Raw genomic sequence first — 19,230 nt, forward strand, 5'->3', positions numbered from 1 at the left:
AGCGGTGTCCTTCCTCACAAATCCACCGCCGCTTTGCAGGCCTGACTCCAAGGGAAGAATGCCACCTACCGAATCATCGGCACCAGTCAGCCAGTCCGACAAAGTGCAGCAACACTCAACTCAACCCGGGTCATCTCCAAATCCCCTCCCTCTGATTATTCTTTGGCAAAAACAAAAACAAACAAAAAAACCAAAACAAACAAAAAAAGCCACTATTTGGGCTGACAGGAAGTTATGCTCTCAGCGCCGATATCTGATGAACACTTCCACATATTGTAGCCTTCTCAATAGCTAAGCCAAATTTCAGCATCCTCTCTCTGCCTGCATGTTCCTTAATTGCACTTTCACGTTTGGAATGCCCCTGTCCCTGAAGCCCGCAGGCAGCGGAAACCGCTGGGGCGAATGTGCAGGGGCTGCAGACGGGAGGCTGCAGACCGGGCAGGGCTACCCCGGCAGGCTAGCGCTCGGGATTGCACAAGAGTTCAGGCGATGCTGTGGGCTTCCAAATTTGTACAGCTGCGGCACTCTGCGACGTGCCGCTCCATCTCGAGGCCTCAGGCTTGGGGGGTGGGGGTAGGGAGGTTCCCCTCCGCAATCCGCTGAAAGCAAGGCAGGAATCACTGCAACTCCTCCGTTCAGGCTGAGGTCGCCACCGCTCCGCTGACGCACGCGTTGCAGCGATGCCTTCCGTCGCGGTCGCGGGGCGGGAAGGGACAGGGTCGGTTGGGAGGAGGCAGGGCGGCGGGACAGGTGTCTGTCCGTGCACTAGAGGCCCCCATGCTTGACACGGGTCGGTGAGCTCACTAAGGCAGAACCCAGTCGGAGTCGCAGACTGAGAAGGTCAGCCGGTCGCCTCCGCCCGAATATATATAGAAAGATGCCCGGCTTGCCGCAGGCCGCACCGCGGGGAAGTGGACAGAGGCCGGCGGAAGGCGGCGGGCGGGCTGCCGCGCTGACAGGCGGTCACCGCTGTAATTGCCTTCAGCTGGAGGTGCCGAGCGCAGGCGGCGACACATGGCCCCGACGGGAGGCGCGCTGCCCACACCCGGAGCTCCGGGCCCCGCCTAGCGCGGCAGCCGCGCCTCAGCCCGCACGTCCTCGTCCCTCCGGCCGCCAGCCCGCAGACATGACCGCGAAGCCTCCTCCTGGAATGGGATTTGCTTGAAGATTTTCTTCATGGAAGCGATGTCCCCCCAGCAGGAGACTCTGGGGGGGCAGCCGGGGCGCTCCTCTTCCCTGACAGGAGTGTCTCTCATCGCCCGATGCCCCGGCACCAAGAAGGTGAGGATGCTGAGCGGGGGCAACAATATTTTTGGTTTATATAATTTTTGTTGATCTGTACTTAAGGGTCTTTAATCCTTCCTGTGTCTGTTGTGCCCTTTCCTTTCATTGTCCATTCTGCTCCCCATCTTCCAGCTGAAAGGGTTCCTTTAGTTTTGTATAATTCTAGGACTGTTGCTATAACATGTAAGCTTGTCTTAACAAGTTTACATTGTGTAGGAATTCTGAAAAGACAGACTTGCTCCTGTAATAACATTTGAAACTGATGTCCTGTTGTATTTTAGGTGGCTCTTAACTTTTTAAATTTTATTTTCTGTTATGGTAAAAGTCACATAAATTTATAAGTTGAACCATTTTTAAATGTGTAGTCCAGTAGTGTTAAGTACATTCACATTGTTGTGAAATCAATCTCCAGAACTTTTTCACCTTGCAAAACTGAAACACTATACCTGTTAGGTGGCTCTTAATTTTAAGACTATAGTTTTTACAAACACAATACTTTTGGTACTTTTTGGAGGCAATAAGTTTATTTCTTAAGAAAAGATTTTGTCAATGGGTTTAAAATAAAATGTCAAATAGTGTGTCAGCTAGCTGGTTAGCTCAGTTGGTTAGAGTGCGATGTTGATAACACACCAAGGTCAAGGGTTTGAATCCCTGTACCTGCCAGCTGCAAAAAAAATAGGGTCCTTAATTTAAAATTAGAGAGTACTTGAGTTATTGTAGCTCAGTAGATTTAGGATGACTGATGTACGTCTTGTCGGCTGTCTTTCGTTATACTTTTTGGCTGCTATACATTTCATTCTTATTCCAATAATATAAAGTCTTGTAGTCAAAATACAGCTCCTTTCTAGCAGGAGGTATCCTGTATATTTTTTACATCTTAATGAACTGAAATATAAAAAGTATTGAGTACTTTTTTTATCTTGTCAAGAGCTGATATTGAAACTTCTAAAAGAGTAAAATCTGCATTTTAAAAGTTTTCGTTTTTTAAAAGTCTTTTAGTTCGAAAAGTTTTTATAAAGTATGTCACGAATCCTGAAAACATTTTCAAAAATAGTAAAATCGATAACATAAAAACTAAAAATCTCTGCTTCACACAAGAACAACAAAAAATTACTTTATGGCAAAAGTCTGGACATAAATGATGAGATGCAGGAAAATACTGAAGAATCTTTAACAAATGAAGAGATTCCACAACTTGATAAATAAAATGCTAGGAATTCATTAGAAATACTGGCACACAGAAAAATAATGCTTTCAAAAGATGTTCTGTTATACATAAATAACAGATGCAACTTAAAACTTCCCCTGAGATATTATTTTTTTTCACCTAGTTGATTGGCAGACATAAAGCCTAATAATATACTTTGTTGGAGTAGGTATGGAAATTCAATTCTTCTTAAATTTTTTGCAGGAGTATTAATTTGTATAGCTTCTCTGGAGGGTTATTTGGAAATCTCTTTCAAAACTTAAATGCACCTACTCTTTGATCACTTTCACTTTTAGAAACCTATCCTAGATATATAAATGCGTATGTATATGAACATATGTAAACTAGGCTACTCATTGCAGGGGTAGCTCTTTCAGTACCTTTGTGTTTTTCATATATACCTCAGTGTGGCAGAATCTCTCTGGAAGAATACAGAAACTGGTAACAACACTTGCTTCTTGGGAGGGAAACTGAGTTTGCTGAAGAGGATCCGAAAGGCAACTTTTTAACTGAGTATTCTTTACAGAATACATGTCATGCATTACCTGGTAAAATTAATAAGAATAACATTGAGTAAGATCCTCTTGGAAGCCATATGTGAAATACATCATCAGTGGACAACCCAGGTGTTTGTACATCGCTGTGTCAGTAATGCTGCAGTGTTTTAGTGTTTGCCACTGAGTTCAAACATCTCTGTCTCGAAAGGAAGTTTTTCTTGCTCTGCCCTCTTTACCCTTGACTAGTTAGGGCAGTCACCCTATTACACATATTTATTCATTCTGTATATATTTTTCTTATCACTTACTACATTTGTGTGATTAAATAGCTAATGTTTTCCACTGGTTTAGTATCTTTTTCCATGGATAGAGCCCATGAGGGTTGGAAGCCCACTGCTCTTGAACTGCTGGGTCCCCAGTATGGTCTGTGGTGCCTTCTGTGTTGTTGACCCTCAGTATGTAAGAGGGTACTTCAAAAGTTCATGGAAAAATAGCATTAAAAGATAATGCAAATCTTTCCATGAACTTTTTGAAGTGCCCTTGTATTTGAATGAGAGAAGAATAGTTCTAGGATATCAAAGCAAAGCCACAGCCTATCAGGAAAATATGATAAACAATTCTCTTCTCATTCACTTCTGTTCCTTTTTTAAAATTTATTACTTTTAATTGATATATAATAGTTGTACATATTTATGGGGTACAGGGTGATATTTTGATGCGTGTATATAATGCATAATGATCAAATCAGAGTAATTAGCATATCCATTACCTCAAACATTTATCATTTTTTTGTTTTGGGAACATCCCAAATCCTCTCTTATAACTGTTTGAAATCATACAATAAATTAACTGTACTCACCCTACAGTGCTATAGACCACTAAAACTTACTCCTCTTATTTAGGTGTAGTTTTGTAATTTTTCAATGGCTTCCCTAAAATAAATAAAAAATATAACCTTTTTTGTGTGTGGGGGTGTTGGGGCATACCTTTTAGGAACCAAAATTAAACATAAAAAAAGGCAAAGATACAAATACCTTCAATTTTTTCAGGTAACATTAGCAGTTTTATTGACTTCGCTAAAGCTCTTCAACTAGACCCATCTCACTCTAAGGTTCCACTCTGCAGGATTGTTTTTCTGACTGACCTTTATTCTGTTCTGACAGTCTTTGGTATCATTGTTCTATGACTTTTTCCTCCTGTTCCTAGGACTGGCTATTATATTTTATTTTGAAGATTTTCAAACCTACAGAAAAGTTGTAAAAAGTATATTTTTGGACACCAAAATATCCACCACCCATATTCTACAATTAACCTTTTACCATATCTCCTTTAAAACATTAACTATTCATGCATCTTTTTTTATTTAGTGCATTTCAGAGTAAGTTGCCAACGTCATTCCACTTTCCCCTATACTCTCCAGCTTGCATGGCATCGACTGGAGTTCAGTATTTGTTTATAGGACTCTTTCTTTGTGTGTTTGTATGTGTGGTAGAAATTTATGTACAATAAAATGAACACATCTTCAGTGTAACATCTGAGTTTTGATAAAAGTATACACTTGTATAACCCAAGCTTTCATAAAGATACAGAGCATTATCATCACCTCTGAAAGTTTGCTATGTCATTTCCTAGTTCTTTTAGTTTACCGATTTAAATGATTATAAATTACTCCTGTTTAATTGTTATGTTTACATTATAGTGATCCTCTCAGTTTACAATTTGATCAGCATTCCTTCTATCATTAGATGAAGTCTGATGAAAGAAGATCATTCAACCCAGGATCTTTAAGAACTGACCTAATCATAAAGCCAAAAAGATCAAGTAGGAGTCAGTAATGAAATTGCCAACCCTGGTGGCTGTGTTGGTGTTCTTTGATAAGCCTTTGTGGGGAAAAGAAGGTGTTGCAGTACTGACTGGACTGAAGGAAGCAGGGTGGGGGTCTTATTAATCCCCTGTACTCACAGGGACCATACAGGTAGCAACTTGTATAGGGTGACAAGCTTCCTGCTATGCTATTCCCTTTGAATTTAGGAGTTTTACTGTCACACAACTTACTCAATCGCTCTTTGAAGTGAGATAAGGAAATGAGGATTGTCATATTTACTGAGGAAGAACAATAATCATGCATCTTAGAGAACAGTGGTGGAGAAGGGCTTGTGAGGAGCAGGCATAGCAATTTAGGGCCTGATGTCACCAGTGGGTAATATTCATGAAGTCAAACTCCTGGGGGGTGGAGGAGATGGGGGTGTCCCTTGGGAAGCAGAAATCTAAAACAAACTTAATTTCTTTTTGTAGAAGTTTTGGGAGGTAGGTATGTATCTGATAGAATAAAAGTTTGTTGCCTTAGAAGCGATTTATCCTTTTCATAAGTTTCAATATGTATTGAAGTTGCTAATAGCTTGTTAAATATGAATTGATTTGTGATCTAAAATAAATATTATAAATTATATTATAAATTACATATATAACATATATTATTAATTATATATTATAAATATAAATATTTATAATAAATATTTATAATATATAACAATATGGGAATATTTATTATATTTAATATGAGAAGTAAATGTTATTATATACTAAAGTTTTCATCTATAAAGAACCAGAAATACAAAAGCAGTGTTATTAGCAGTGGTTATTAATACCCACATAAATGAGACTGTGGTGTCAAAACGATTTTCTTGTGCTTAAATCATAACATTATTGTAGATGCACTAGCTGATTTTTGTAACCACAATCATTATCTGAAAATATAATACATTAGTAAATTGTCACAAACCTCTAGTCTAGTAAGTTTGTTGTTTTTAATTTTATTTTTAACAACATCTACTTGTTAAATGAATTGTTCTTTTTTTTGCTTACTTATTATTATAATGTAATAGTTGTTACCAATGTACATCTTCCCTGAAGCTTCGAATAATTCTTGTTTTCTAGATCATTTCCTTCTTTCTTTTTCTTGGGTTGTTCCCTATGGTACAGAACTAAAAATCAACCAACTAGGAAGCTCACAGTCTGGTATTTTGCAAATTAAGCCTCTAGACAGCTGGCACAATCTCTTTATATAGCATAAAACAACATATAATAGTGATATTTGAGATTTATTGAACACTTTTTTGTATAGCTTATTACATTTCCTATTTAATCTTCCCAAAAAACTGAGATAGGTACTATTATTATCCTTAATTTACACCCAAAGCACAGAGGTTAGGTAACTTGCCCTCACATAGCTCATAAGTGGTACAGCTTAAGGTCAAATTCCTTTTGTTAACTATTACACTGAAGACTTGTATTCATTCTGTCTAGTCATCTAATGGAAATTGCATTAAGTTCGTTAACTAAGTACAACCAATGGTACTACTGGCTCTAATTTGAAGAGAATACTTTAAGTCCTTCTTAAGCATGAGTTACTTCATGTCAGTGTCTCATCAAAGCAGGCTATTCTGTGACTTCTTCTATTCCCCATCTCATGTGGGTCACTCAGCATTCACTTTGCATAAGTAAGCACTGGCTTTGAATTTTTAATTTCTTGCTATACTGATTTTAGGGTATTAGCTAGGTCCTGATCAATGTGTCCTCTTAAGTACTGTTACTCCATCTCACCTTTGGACACAGTTTAATTATCAAAGAATGTTTTCCAGTGTTCGTATAATAAATTACTATAATTGGAGGAGGAATGTTGAGTTGCAAACAGTGTATTGCAGTCATTTTGCCTTCTAAGTATACAGTTTCCTAGTCTAAATGTTTGCACTTCGGAATTTAAAAATACTTTTAATTTTATATTTTAGCTGGATGATACTTTATGTCCATTTATTACATTATCATGTAGTTACTAGTGCTCAACATTATTAAGATAGCACAATTCTAGCAATAGAAGGAAGTATAAAGATTATTTATGTCTAATATCCCTCCTTTTTATACTTTAACCCCTTTTGCTTTGGGGGAGGGTCATTAGTTAATAAGTCTAATAATTTTATTTCCGGACAGTGATTTTGGTGCTTTTCACTAGCCAATGAACAGTAAAAATGCACTGTTTTGGAAAGCATACTGCCAGAATTAAATTGTTAATATAAAACAACCATTTCCCTAATCATCTGTGTTTTTTTTATATATTCTCACACAGAAGAAGGAACCTTCTTTTTTTTTTTGATCGCAACCCTTGGTGTGGTGTTGCCCCAAGGGTTGCCCGCACCGCGCTCAGCCAGTGGGCACACCGGCCATTCCTATATAGGATCTGAACCCAGGGCGGGATCGCCGCTACGCTCCCAAACGCTGCACTCGCCTGAGTGCGCCACGGGGCCGGCCCAGAAGAAACCTTCTAAATCCAGTGTCAAGAAAAAAGTGACCAAAGTCGCAGAAGCAAAAAAAGTAATGAAGAGAAATTTTAAAGTGAACAAGAAAATAACGTTTACCGATGAAGGAGAGGTAAGATTCTGTAGATGCTTTGTTGCTGAGGTACATTCCAAGTACTAAGAAGAGTTTGACTCTCCTGCTGATTTGCCATTCATTAACGAGAGTAAATTGTTTCTTTACAGCATGTTGGGCAGTTCCTTCCACTGTTATTGTAGGTATTTCATCGGCTCTACAGCTGTGGACAAGGATGCCTTATTGACAATAAATTCAGATAATTCTTGGTGATAACGACACAGAGTTGGCTTTGAACTTTCTAAATTTTGTGTTTTTTTTCTCATCATGGTATTATCAACATGTTCAGTGGGAATAAGCACAAGAATACCAACAACTGCATACCACAGCTGCTTTTGCTTGACTTTTAGCCTCTGCTCTGCACTTCCTTAATTTTAGATGCTGTACTTGCATGTTTCTTGCTGGCCTGGCTATGGGAGGGAATTCTCTGCTTTAAAGTAATCTCAGACACCTAAGTTCCTGTTTTCATCTTTCCTTTACCTTGGCCTTATTGTAAATGCTCGTATATAACCATAGCGTAGGGAAGGGGTTACCACTCATAGGTTACTCATGAAAGCTCACTCTATTACATAGTAATTATCTTGTTTTTTAAATGATGAAATAGATCCAGAATGTCAAGTGACTTATTTAAGGAGTGATGACTAGTTAATCATCATGGCAGAGTCTTCTGAATATCATATCATGGCCTCATTCTCACCAGCCTACAGGTTTCCCTGACCATCCTAATACAGCACAAATAGCACCTTACCTCCACCATAAAATCATTTTCCTCACTCTTGCTTATTTTGCTTTACAGCACTTATTTTGTGACTTCATAGTCTATGTTTATTTGACTTTTGTCAATTTCTTCCACTCCACTTCTTCAGGAGGGAAGGTATTTTGTTGTCTTTATTCAGTGTTCTATCTCTAGCACCTAGACCAGTGCCTACCATATAACAAACCCATAAGAAAATTTGTTGAATGAATGATTCATCATCTGTTATTCCAGTAAAATAATAGAGCTTTTCATATTGACTATAATGTATCACATCATGTATTTCATCATCACTAATCAATGCTGCTTAAGCAGTCTATATCCAGTGGAGTATGTTTCCTTTTAATTTTGAAGTTAACAAAGATTTGGATGTTATTTTGAGGTGTATAAATCAGATGAAAAGTAACAAAATAGGGGCCGACCCCGTGGCGCACTCGGGAGAGTGCGGCGCTGGGAGCGCAGCAGTGCTCCCGCCGCGGGTTCGGATCCTATATAAGGATGGCTGGTGCGTTCACTGGCTGAGCGAGGTGCGGCTGGTCACAAAAAGACCAAAAAAAAAAAAAAAAAAAAAAAAAAGTAACAAAATAGAGTGCAATTTAAAGTTGCTAGAAGTTGAAGAGGAAGTCTATATAAATGATAAATAATGGATCTTTATGAAATTACTAAAAAGAGGTCAGCACCTGAGAAGGAGGCTAAACTAGAATATAGTCACATTACATCTGATGTTCACTGTAAAATAAGAAGAGTGCTATTAGCATAATGAGGTTCCTTAGTGTGCGACTAAATTTAACTTCACAGATTATACCAATTAGTTCCGTCATGAGTATAAATCCTTAACTGTAAAATGTTTTAATATATACTTATTGCTTCTGGGAACTGTTTGTAGTCATGACCCATACTGTATCTTCTTAGCTAAAGCTCTGAAAGGAGCTATAGTTTTTGTTCAACCCGCAGAGGGATAACCAGTTTTTTTGTTCAACCCACAGAGGGATAACCAGTTCTTCTCTATGATAGAAGTAGGGATCAGGAGCCTGAGTAATGGATGATATTCTTATTGTCACAACTGATCCCACTCTCTGCTTCTTTAGGGTCAGTGACTGCTAGCATGGCTGCTCATGCGATATTATTTGTCACCCCCATTATCTGCCAAAAGTTAAGACTCGATAGGAATTTCATCTTGAAGAATGTGTGGCTACAAGAGTGAGAGGAGGCATTAAAACCTGTGATGTATGTGCCTACAATTTCCATTTGCCTACAGGCTAATTAGCAGTCTTTCAAAATAGTAGCAGCTATTAAATCCTTCTGGCAATTAATTGTTAGATAAAATAAGGGAACCGTTTTTTGTCTAAATTATCTAGGGCAGTTTTGCAATGTGAGACCTGGAAATTAGTGAGTCAAATAAACTTTATTTTTCTAGAAAGGGACACAGGTGTCCAGAGATTAAGGAATTTATTCAGTTTATGCAGTAGGCTAGTGAAAAAGCCAGGATATTCAGCCAGGTCCCCTGACTCCCAGGTCACTGACCTGTCTTCTATGTCACTTGTTTCTGACCATAAACTGTGAATAAAATTGTGTGGATTTGAGCATGCCTGTGAAATCAAAACTAATTTTCTCCTTTACATTTAGTTATTGCAGTCCTTATCTGTAATATTGGCTGATAAGTGATTCATTGATCAATTTTGAGCACCTGTTTAATATGTGCCAGACACTATGTTGATTCTCTGAGAATAAATTAACAAGACAAATGAACTGCCCTCAAGGAGATTAATTCTTGTAAGAAAAACAGGAAAGTAAAACACAGTATTATGAGATATGTGTTAGAGGCACACAGGTGCCACAGTAGCCCATAGGAGGTAGATGCTAGTCAGCCTGGGTGCTGCTCTGTGCAGATAATTTTGAGGGGAGTCATATGGAGAATAGGACACTAAGATCACCAAGAAGATGTTGAAGCATTTCTATTCTGTAACTACCTTCTCCAAATAATTTTGTGAAATTTTCTTCTAATTCAGTTCTCATTGGGTTATTGCAGCATTACTTTATCTTGACCAGGCTAGTCTTTTCTGTGGCTTGCTCATTTTAATTTTGATGTTTGCGAGAAAGTTTAAGAAATACAGGTTGTAAGGCAGAAAGTGGCTAAATGCACCGTTTCAAAATCATCATACAAAAGGAAATAGTTTTCTGTGGCTTTTCTTTTTCCTGCCCCACACTTGACCTTTTTTCTGTCTGTAGTTGGTTCAGCAGTGGCCACAAATGCAGAAATCCATCATGAAGGATACTGAGGAAGAAGACAGCACAGGTGGTATCAACTTGGATAAGGCAAATGGAAGGCTTCAGGAAGAGGACAAATTTGACAAAGAAGAGTACAGGAAGAAAATAAAGGCAAAGCATCGGGTAAGATTTCCATCTTGAATTAATACTGAGTCAAATTTAGTATGTCACGAAATATATCTAAATGTTCATGAGCTATTTATTAATGACTATGTTACTTTCTTCGTTGTTTTCACTGCCAGTTCTTTTTCTATGGCTGTCTTGTTCTTTTATCTGTTCCTTTTGACCTTCTGTTGGGGGAATCTTCGTTTACTGACTGGTTTCTGAGAATGTCACGTAAATCTGCTTTTAGTCTGAGGTGACCCAAGTAATATTACTGTGTTTTTTTAAGTTTTCATTTTGAGATAATTGTAGTTTCACATGCAGTTGTAAGAAGTAATACAGAAAGATCTCATGTTCTCCATTACTATAATTTTGTCATAAAACTATATGGTATGTAGCCTTTTGGGACTGGCTTTTTTCTCTCAGCATTATTCTCTGGAGATTCATCCAAGTTGTGTGTATCAAAACTTCGTTCCTTTTATTACTGGGTAGTATTCCATGGCATAGATTTACCAAGGTTTGTCTCACCATTCACCCGCTGAAGGACATTGATGGTGTTTGCAGATTCAACTTAGCAGTTAAATTTCTTTCTATAATAATTACTTGTTAATAGATATGAGATTAAATTTGTTATTGTTACAAAAAATGGAAACCTTCTAAGAGACAGTGCTTTTATATAAAAAAGAATGTGCCCTGGTGGCCTTAAACTTGGCCGTTTATTATACTTGATTGTGGTCACACATGATATTATCATTCTGTTATACTACTTCATTCCCTGAAAGTGGACATTTTGCTAGATAAATGGATCAATTAAATAAAGCAGATTTACATTTTTAAAGAACTTTCTGCAGCATGCCCTTGAGACAATGAATGATTTCAGAATAGCACAATATCATACTTGAGAATGCCATAATATTAGATTCTGTATTAAGAAACTTTTAAGCCTTTGGATGTGGGCATTGTTAACTGTATCCTGATTCAGTTAACCAAAGGATTCTTGTAGTTTTTCACTCCTGTTTGACCTTGTAACTGATGGACCAGTATACATGCTCTCTTTCTTTTTTTTAATAGAGCAGCAATTCTTATTTCTTTAAGATTTGATGCAGCTACACAGTAGTATTTGATGAAAAAAAAAAAAAAGTAGATATTTAAGATAGCTTCAGTTGGGAATGAATGTTGAAAAAAACATTCCAGAAATAATGGAGTACAAATGAACATGAAATATACTGGTTGCAATTGTTAGATATTTATGTTATTGAGAGAACTAAACATTTCTTTTATTGCTTCTTTTAGTATGGTACTTAAAATTGAAATTTGGCATTAACATTTTGTTGTTAAAATCTTTTATAATACTGAGTGTCAGCAGCCAGTCATGTTTCAGCTTACAGTCTTAGAGTATTTATCCAGGAGATGATTGAACATAGAAATGTTTTACCCTTCATTATTTCTAAGTTATAGCCAACAGTAAAAGAAATATGAAGAGTTTTCATCAAATAAAGCTTTTTCTCCCTTACCTTTCCTTGCCTTCTCTATTCTCCCATATTGTGGGAGTTATTACTATATTCAGGTTGTAGAATATTGTTTCTGAAACCTTTCAAAAGTCAATTTTTAATGGACTAATTGTACATGTATTACATGGCATTTGTGTGTTAGGCTATTCCCTAGACTGTGAAGGTGGAATTTCTAAAATACATGGGTCCTTCTGTCCTCAGGAAGATTATAATTAAATCATAATTGACTGTGTATATGCTGTCATTTCACAACAGCTGTTTGTACCTCTGTTTTTTTTAACATTAAATTTTTTGGAATAAATAATATATTCACGTGGTTCCAATGTCAAGATGATTAAAAAAACCTTATACTTTGAGTATTGTTGCTTCTGTCTGTGTTACTGATATTTCCACCTTTATAGCTAATTACTTCTATTAATTTTTAATGTATCCTTCTATTTTCTTTATGGAAATAGTAAATAGGAATACATATTCTTATTTTCTCACTTTCTTATATGAAGTTAGCATACTGTGTATAGATTGTTCTGCAGTTTTCTATTTTCACTCATTTTTGAGCTGTTAAATATTTTTTTGCAACATTGTTAAAATATAACATGATTTTAAAACTGTCTCAATGACTGTCTCACAGCAAGGTTCAACAGAGCAGTTTTGGGCTGACAAAGTCATGGGAGAAATCATCTGAATTTCACATACTATGGGTTTTGAAGTCAGTACTTCTGTAACTAAAAGAGTCTTATTAAACAAGTGAAAACTTTCTATTTTATGTAAAATAGGTATATTTCGCACAAGGCAGCCCATGGCATACCTTCCAAATAAGAGTTTGAAAATATTATGTAGCCTGGGGGTGGGGGGAAGCACAAGGAAATATCTAGAATAATTCTCTCTATGCTATGTTAATGTAAATACATGATTGGTTTCTTGGTATTTTCATCAATAAAATTATTATTCACACAAATATATTTCTGTGTATTAGAGAAAATTTTATATTTGTTAGCACTTTGAAATTAGTGTGTTTATTATGACAGCCTACATAAGACGCAATGTAGGTGCTGAAATCAGTTACGCTCCAAATTGTCATGGAGTGGATTTTTGCCAATAAGACACATGGAATATTTTTTTAAATGGCAAGTTTTAAGGTTTGGCATAGTGAAGCAGTGGTGCTTGGTGGAAAGAGTACTAGGCTGTAAGGCGGAATACCTGTATTTGAGTCCTGAGTATGGCATTATCTAGTGTAATTTGGATTACCAGTCACCAATTTGGACTGCATTTGCCTAACCTGAAAAATGAAGCTGTGGGAATGGCAGTTAATTCCAGGTCATCAGTGAGATCCTCTGGCTCTAACTAGTTAAGGTCTAGTTAAGTCATGGGAATAAAATTACCCTTTACTGTTTGGAAAATGGAATTTTGACTTGGTTGGAGCACAGCCTTGTAACATCAAAGTCAAGGGTTCAGATCCTCATATCAGCCAGCCACCCCCCCCACCAAAGAAAACCCCCAAACAAAACCCAAAAATATTTCATGATTATATTTTTGGTTTAAAAGAATAAGAATATTTAATATGTAAGTGAATTTAGTTTTAATGTTTCTGTTTGGAAGTAGGTGCTCCTGCTTTTAAAAATTGACAACCTTGCCCCGTCATTTTGGATATGCACTCAATCTTTGTAATGTAGGACTCAGGTACTCATCTTGTCCCACTCATTTTTCCTCCATACTGTTACACCTGTTCTTGACTCAGGTTCATCTACCAAATTCTGAAAGCTGTGTAATTTCTACTGTGACTGAAGTAAATACCTTTGTCTTAAAGATTTAGAAAATGGAGGTATTTATTTATTTTTAGTTTTACTTTAATTTTCAATTGACAGAGAACTGTTGTATATATTGAGGGAGTACAATGTGATGTTTCATTACATGTATGCATTGTGGGATGATCAAATCTGGCTAATTACCATATCCATCACTTCGAATATTTATTATGTCTTTGTGGGAAGAACATTTAAAATCCTCTCTTTTAGCTATTTGGAAATATATAATACCTTATTATTGACTATAGTCACCATGCTGTACAATAGATCGTCAGAACTTATTGTCTTAACTGAAACTTTGTGCCCTTTAACTAACATCTCCCCTTTCCTTCCTGGTTACCCCTCTCTCCCTGCCTCTGGTAGTCACCATTCTACTTTCTGCTTCCATGAGTTTGCCTTTTTAGGTTCCACATATAAATGAAATCATACGATATATGTCTCTCTGTGCCTGGCTTATTTCACTTAGCATGATGTCTTCTAGGTTCATTCACATTGTCACAAATGACAGTCTTCCCTGATTTTTTAAGGCTAAATAGTATTCCACATATATGTATACCACAATTTAAAAATCTGTTTGTTGATGGGTACTTAGGTTGTTTACATACTTTGGCTATTGTGAATAAAGTTGCAGTGAACATGGGGGTGCAGACATCTCTTTGACATACTGATTTCAATTCCTGTGGGTGTAAGAGGTATAAAGATTTTAGGGAAGTTAGCAAAGTTACATGCTATGGGATTAATATCCAGAATATACGTAGAACTCAAGCAATCATACAGTAAAAAAACAAATAACCAAATTAAAAAATGGGCAAAGGAGCTGAATAGACATTTTTCAAAGGAAGACATACAAATAGCCAACAGATACATGAAAAAATGCTCAACATCACCAGTCATTAGGGAAATGCAAATGAAAACTACATTGAGATACCACCTCACCCCAGTTAGACTGACTATAATAAAAAAGACGGTGAATAACAAATGCTGGCAAGGGTGTGGAGAGAAGGGAACACTACTGCACTGTTGGTGGGACTGTGAATTAGTACAACCACTATGGAAAACAGGATAGAGGTTTCTCAAACAACTACAGATAGATCTTCCATACGATCTAGCAATTCTTCTTCTGGTATATATCCAGAGGAATGGAAATCATCACGTCGAAGGGATACCTGCACTCCCATGCTCATCGCAGCTCTGTTTACAATAGCCAAGATATGGAACCAACCTAAATGTCCATCAATGGATGTTTGGATAAGGAAAGTGTGGTATATATGCACCATGGGATACTACTGTGCCATAAAAAAGAATGAAATACTCCCATTTGCAACTACATGGATGAACCTGGAAAAACTCATGTTGAGTGAAATAAGCAAAGCACAGAGGGATAAATACCACATGTACTCACTCATATGTGGGAGCTAAGAGAGAAAGAAGGAAGGAAAGAAAGACCACAGAAATGCATTGGTCTTACAGAGGGAGGGAACATTCCTAGGGCTACAAAGAGGAGTGGGGGGGAAGGGGGAGGAGGAGGGGGGTTGGGGGATAATTGGGTGGGGGACACGGGGTACAAAAGTAATTTCTGGTAATGGGTATGCCCCAGTGTGAATCTGGCCCACACATCATGGGCACGAGGGGTGGCAGTTAGCTTTGTATCTTATGAATATTCATAGTAAAAAAAAATTTTTTTAGCTGGTTTATAACACAAAAGAAATAAGCTATATAATTTCATGGCATCACTGGAAATACAGCTCAGCTCACCACTTGCCAGAATTCACAGCTACTCACTCTGTGGACTCAGGGCCTTTCTGCAGCTGCTTTGGATCACTTAGCTTTATTTTCTCTTCATGAGTCTTCATTGTTGCCTTTAAGTACCACTTTCTTCTGAGACCATCCCAGTCTTCAACTTTGCCTGGCATTTTTAGGTAGCTGTATTTAACTAGGCCTGTAACTTTTATTTTCTCTTGCAGAATCTCTTGAAACCATTCATCAGAAGTAAAAATATAGTGAGAGTCATAATTTTTGCATATGAAACCATTAGTAAATTATAAAGACAAAGCTCTACTCTTGTATGGAAACAATGTTTTTTCTTATAATTCAATCAGAACTGAAAGATGGGCTGTGGATCACATCACTGAAAAGTTTTTACTTTAATAGAGTGAAATTCTGCTCTGTAGTGTATGTCATCATTCTTAGCTCTGAAAGATTACTTGTATTTAGGGTGATAATATCTGTTATCACGGGTGAGGATGGAGAGAAACAATTTATTATGAAGTTCTTTCATTCCTTTGAAATTTGCTTTGAGTGCCTTATTTATATTGGATTGTATATTTAGATAACATAAACACATCAAGATGTGGCTCTGGACTGCCTGCAAAGACGGTACAGCACTGGTCTGGGTCCCACTTAACAGCAGCATGAATGTTAGAAAGTCAGGAAAGGATTAAAGTCAGGACATTTTAGAAAATCTATTTTGTTTTGCTGTTACAGAATTAAATTGGCATGGACCAGGTAACTTAACCACAAATCTATATGATACTCAAGAAAGCGGGAAGCAATAAACTGGCATCTTAGGAATAGTCGTAACAAGAATATTAACAATAACAAGTAGCAGTTACTCAGTTGGGCCCTGCACCAAGGGCTTTACATGTACTATTATATTACATGGTAACAGTTAACTTCTGAAATAAGTGAGTTAGCCTCATTTTACAGATGATAAAACTAAGACTTAGAAGGGTCAAGTAATGTATCTAAGACCCGACAACGTAGAAATAGCAGCCCTGGGACTCTTAACAAGGTCTTTGTTACTCTTCAGACTTTGTGTTTTTAACTATTCAGCTGCGCTGTTAGCGTGTCTCAAACCATCAGGCATTCTCTTACAACAGGGTAACTCTGAAGCAGTGAATAAAAAGGTGGAGGATGATAATAGGAGTGCAGGGTTTTGAAGAAGGAATAACAAATAATGGAAATTATTCATATTTCCAGATCAGGCTCCTTGATCTCAAATAAATTTAAGAACAAAATAAGCATTTTGGTTAGTACTATAGTATAGTTTAGGACCCCATACTAATATTACCTTTCCCTGAATGTTCATTGCAGAGCTATATAGGTATCAGTACCAGAATCTATTTTTTTAGTAGCTGTAGCCATTTATGTGTCTGAGGTAACATCAGGCTGGTCTGGCTCACGTGGTCTTATGAAATTTTACTGAGGTCAGAAATGTCATCACGAGGGCAAGGGACTAAACATCTGGTGCCTAATTCTAAAGTGGAAGTTATGAATAAAGCTTATTTACATGAGAGGAAAAGAGCTCCTTTTCTGTACAACCCTGTCCCCTTTCAGTTTCAACCATTCCTGCCACCATCACAGCCAGGTTTACTATTTAAAAAAAAAAGGAGAGAGCCACCCTGTTACTGCAAAACCGTTGCCTATAATTCTATGATTTGGAAATATCTGCTGGGGGAGGTTTCTGTTTTTAATCTCATGAGCTTATAGCATTTAGTGGCATTCAGTTCAGCATCTTGGTTCTTGAGTCCTCCATTATATCCAGCATCAGAAATGAGACAAATATTCAGTATTGCATAGCTCTTATCTATCAGCTGTATGGCAAGTCTTTGAGCTGTTTATTACCTCTATTTTTATTCTTGTTTTGTGGAATTAAAAAACAAAAACTAAAAAACACCGTATGGTGTTTGAGAGGTGAGCTGGTTGTTAGATTAATGGTGAATAGCTGGAGATGGGGTGGGAGCAGAATTGGGTACTAGTGGAATCAAGGAGTCTGACTGGATTGGGTCATAGGCTAAAAGGCCATGGGAGGCTGACCTTATCAGCTTGCCCATTACTGTAAACTCAGAGCCCACCTTGTGGCCTGGCACATAGTAGCTCAGTAAATATTCAAGGAATTAACTAGTGAACCAGTGTTTCCATGTTGATTTTATCCCCCCATCTTCATATCTTTGTTGTAAGTGTTACAAATTTGTATACAGAAGACCACTTTTTCGTTGTTGTTGTTCAAGCAAAACCCTGTAGAATAGGTAACAGATCAAAGAACTTTGTTGTGTCCTGAGTTCCTGGGAAGGATTTAGGTTTACTGGGATTTTGTTCTTGGACAGCAGGAGAATATCTTTAAAATTTAAAATTCTTATAATCATTCTTTTACTCACTGTTGTTGAGCCAATTTTCTTTTCTGATGAAGAGGTTTTTGTAATACTGAAATTAAGATACATGACCCCTCCTTCTGTATGTGATAGGCAGGGACTCAATTCCTTACCAAATTGACATGGTTGCCCGATACTCATTTAAATGGGTTATGCTTCCATCACCTCCTGAAAAATGAGTCGTATTTCCAAATTTACAAATTTTTACTTATCACCATAGAGTGAAAAAAGTTTAAATGCATAGACTTGGCTGCCGATGAAATTCATATTTCATGCTACTTTTCTGGAAGCTAAGGACCTATAGTGTATGAAAAGCCAAAAGAAGTATAATATCTATAAAGGGAGTATTTTGTACCTTGAAATGTGATTTTCTGTTTTCCTATCCCTTGCGAATTTGATTTTCATTATCGAATTTCATGCTCTCCTTATATTTAATCATTTGTAGCATGGCAGAACTAAAGACAAAATTTTGTCATTTTTTTTGGTGACATAAAATAGCTTTTGGTACCAATATGCCATCAAAAATGAAATAGAAAAATAAAGGATTTAAAGCATTTGAACCACATGTAATAGGGGGAGAGGGACAGTCACTGAATCTAATAAAATTAAATTATACTTTTTCCCTCAAGTCATTATACTCCAACCTTTTATCTTTATGTCTTGTCATAAACCTTCTTTAAAAAAAGTGAATTCTTTTATCCCTACCTCAGCAAAGAAAGATTGTACTCTCTTCACTGTATCTATTTCCCAAATTTTAGATTACTATAATTCTGCTTCCTGTTCTTCTGCTCCTCTGTTTAAAGGCAGTTGTTTACTCTTGCCTCTTTTCAAAGTACTAACAGAGCTTTTTCAGATAAGAAAGAAAAGTTTTCTAGTGATTTGCTTCTAATTATTTTCCTTTTATTTCACCCAATATTGCAAGTTTTTTGTCTTTACTGGACTTCTGTTTCGTGTCTTGATCATGTTTGCTTTAATGTTGTGAAAGTCTTTTGATGTCCCTCATTCATTCAAGACTTGTGGCAGAAAACTTGAAAGGGAAAATGATCCCATTGGCATGCACATGTGAATTCTGAAATCCAATTTAAATCTGAAATTAAAAATATTCTTTAGTGACTATAAGGAATTAATACTGGAGTTCAATAGAATAGAAAATTCTCAATGTTTTTTTCTGCCATAATTGAAATGGCTAGATGAAAAGTCCCAGTGCAGAGATTATGTTTACTTCTGTA

At 36.9% G+C, this 19,230-nt stretch overlaps 1 protein-coding gene across 1 annotated transcript in view; it reads left to right on the top strand.

Moving 5' to 3' along the window:
* The first annotated feature begins 1,176 nt into the window (after window positions 1–1,176).
* LOC134375081 (rho GTPase-activating protein 20-like) overlaps window positions 1,177–19,230 on the top strand; it is a 111,267-nt gene continuing 93,213 nt past the window's right edge. Inside the window, exon 1 of the mRNA XM_063093234.1 lies at window positions 1,177–1,281. Coding sequence (XP_062949304.1) covers window positions 1,177–1,281 — 105 coding nt within the window. The remainder of the gene's footprint in view (window positions 1,282–19,230) is intronic.

The sequence above is a fragment of the Cynocephalus volans genome, chromosome 4 (assembly GCF_027409185.1).
Source record: "Cynocephalus volans isolate mCynVol1 chromosome 4, mCynVol1.pri, whole genome shotgun sequence".
Taxonomy (NCBI): domain Eukaryota; kingdom Metazoa; phylum Chordata; class Mammalia; order Dermoptera; family Cynocephalidae; genus Cynocephalus; species Cynocephalus volans.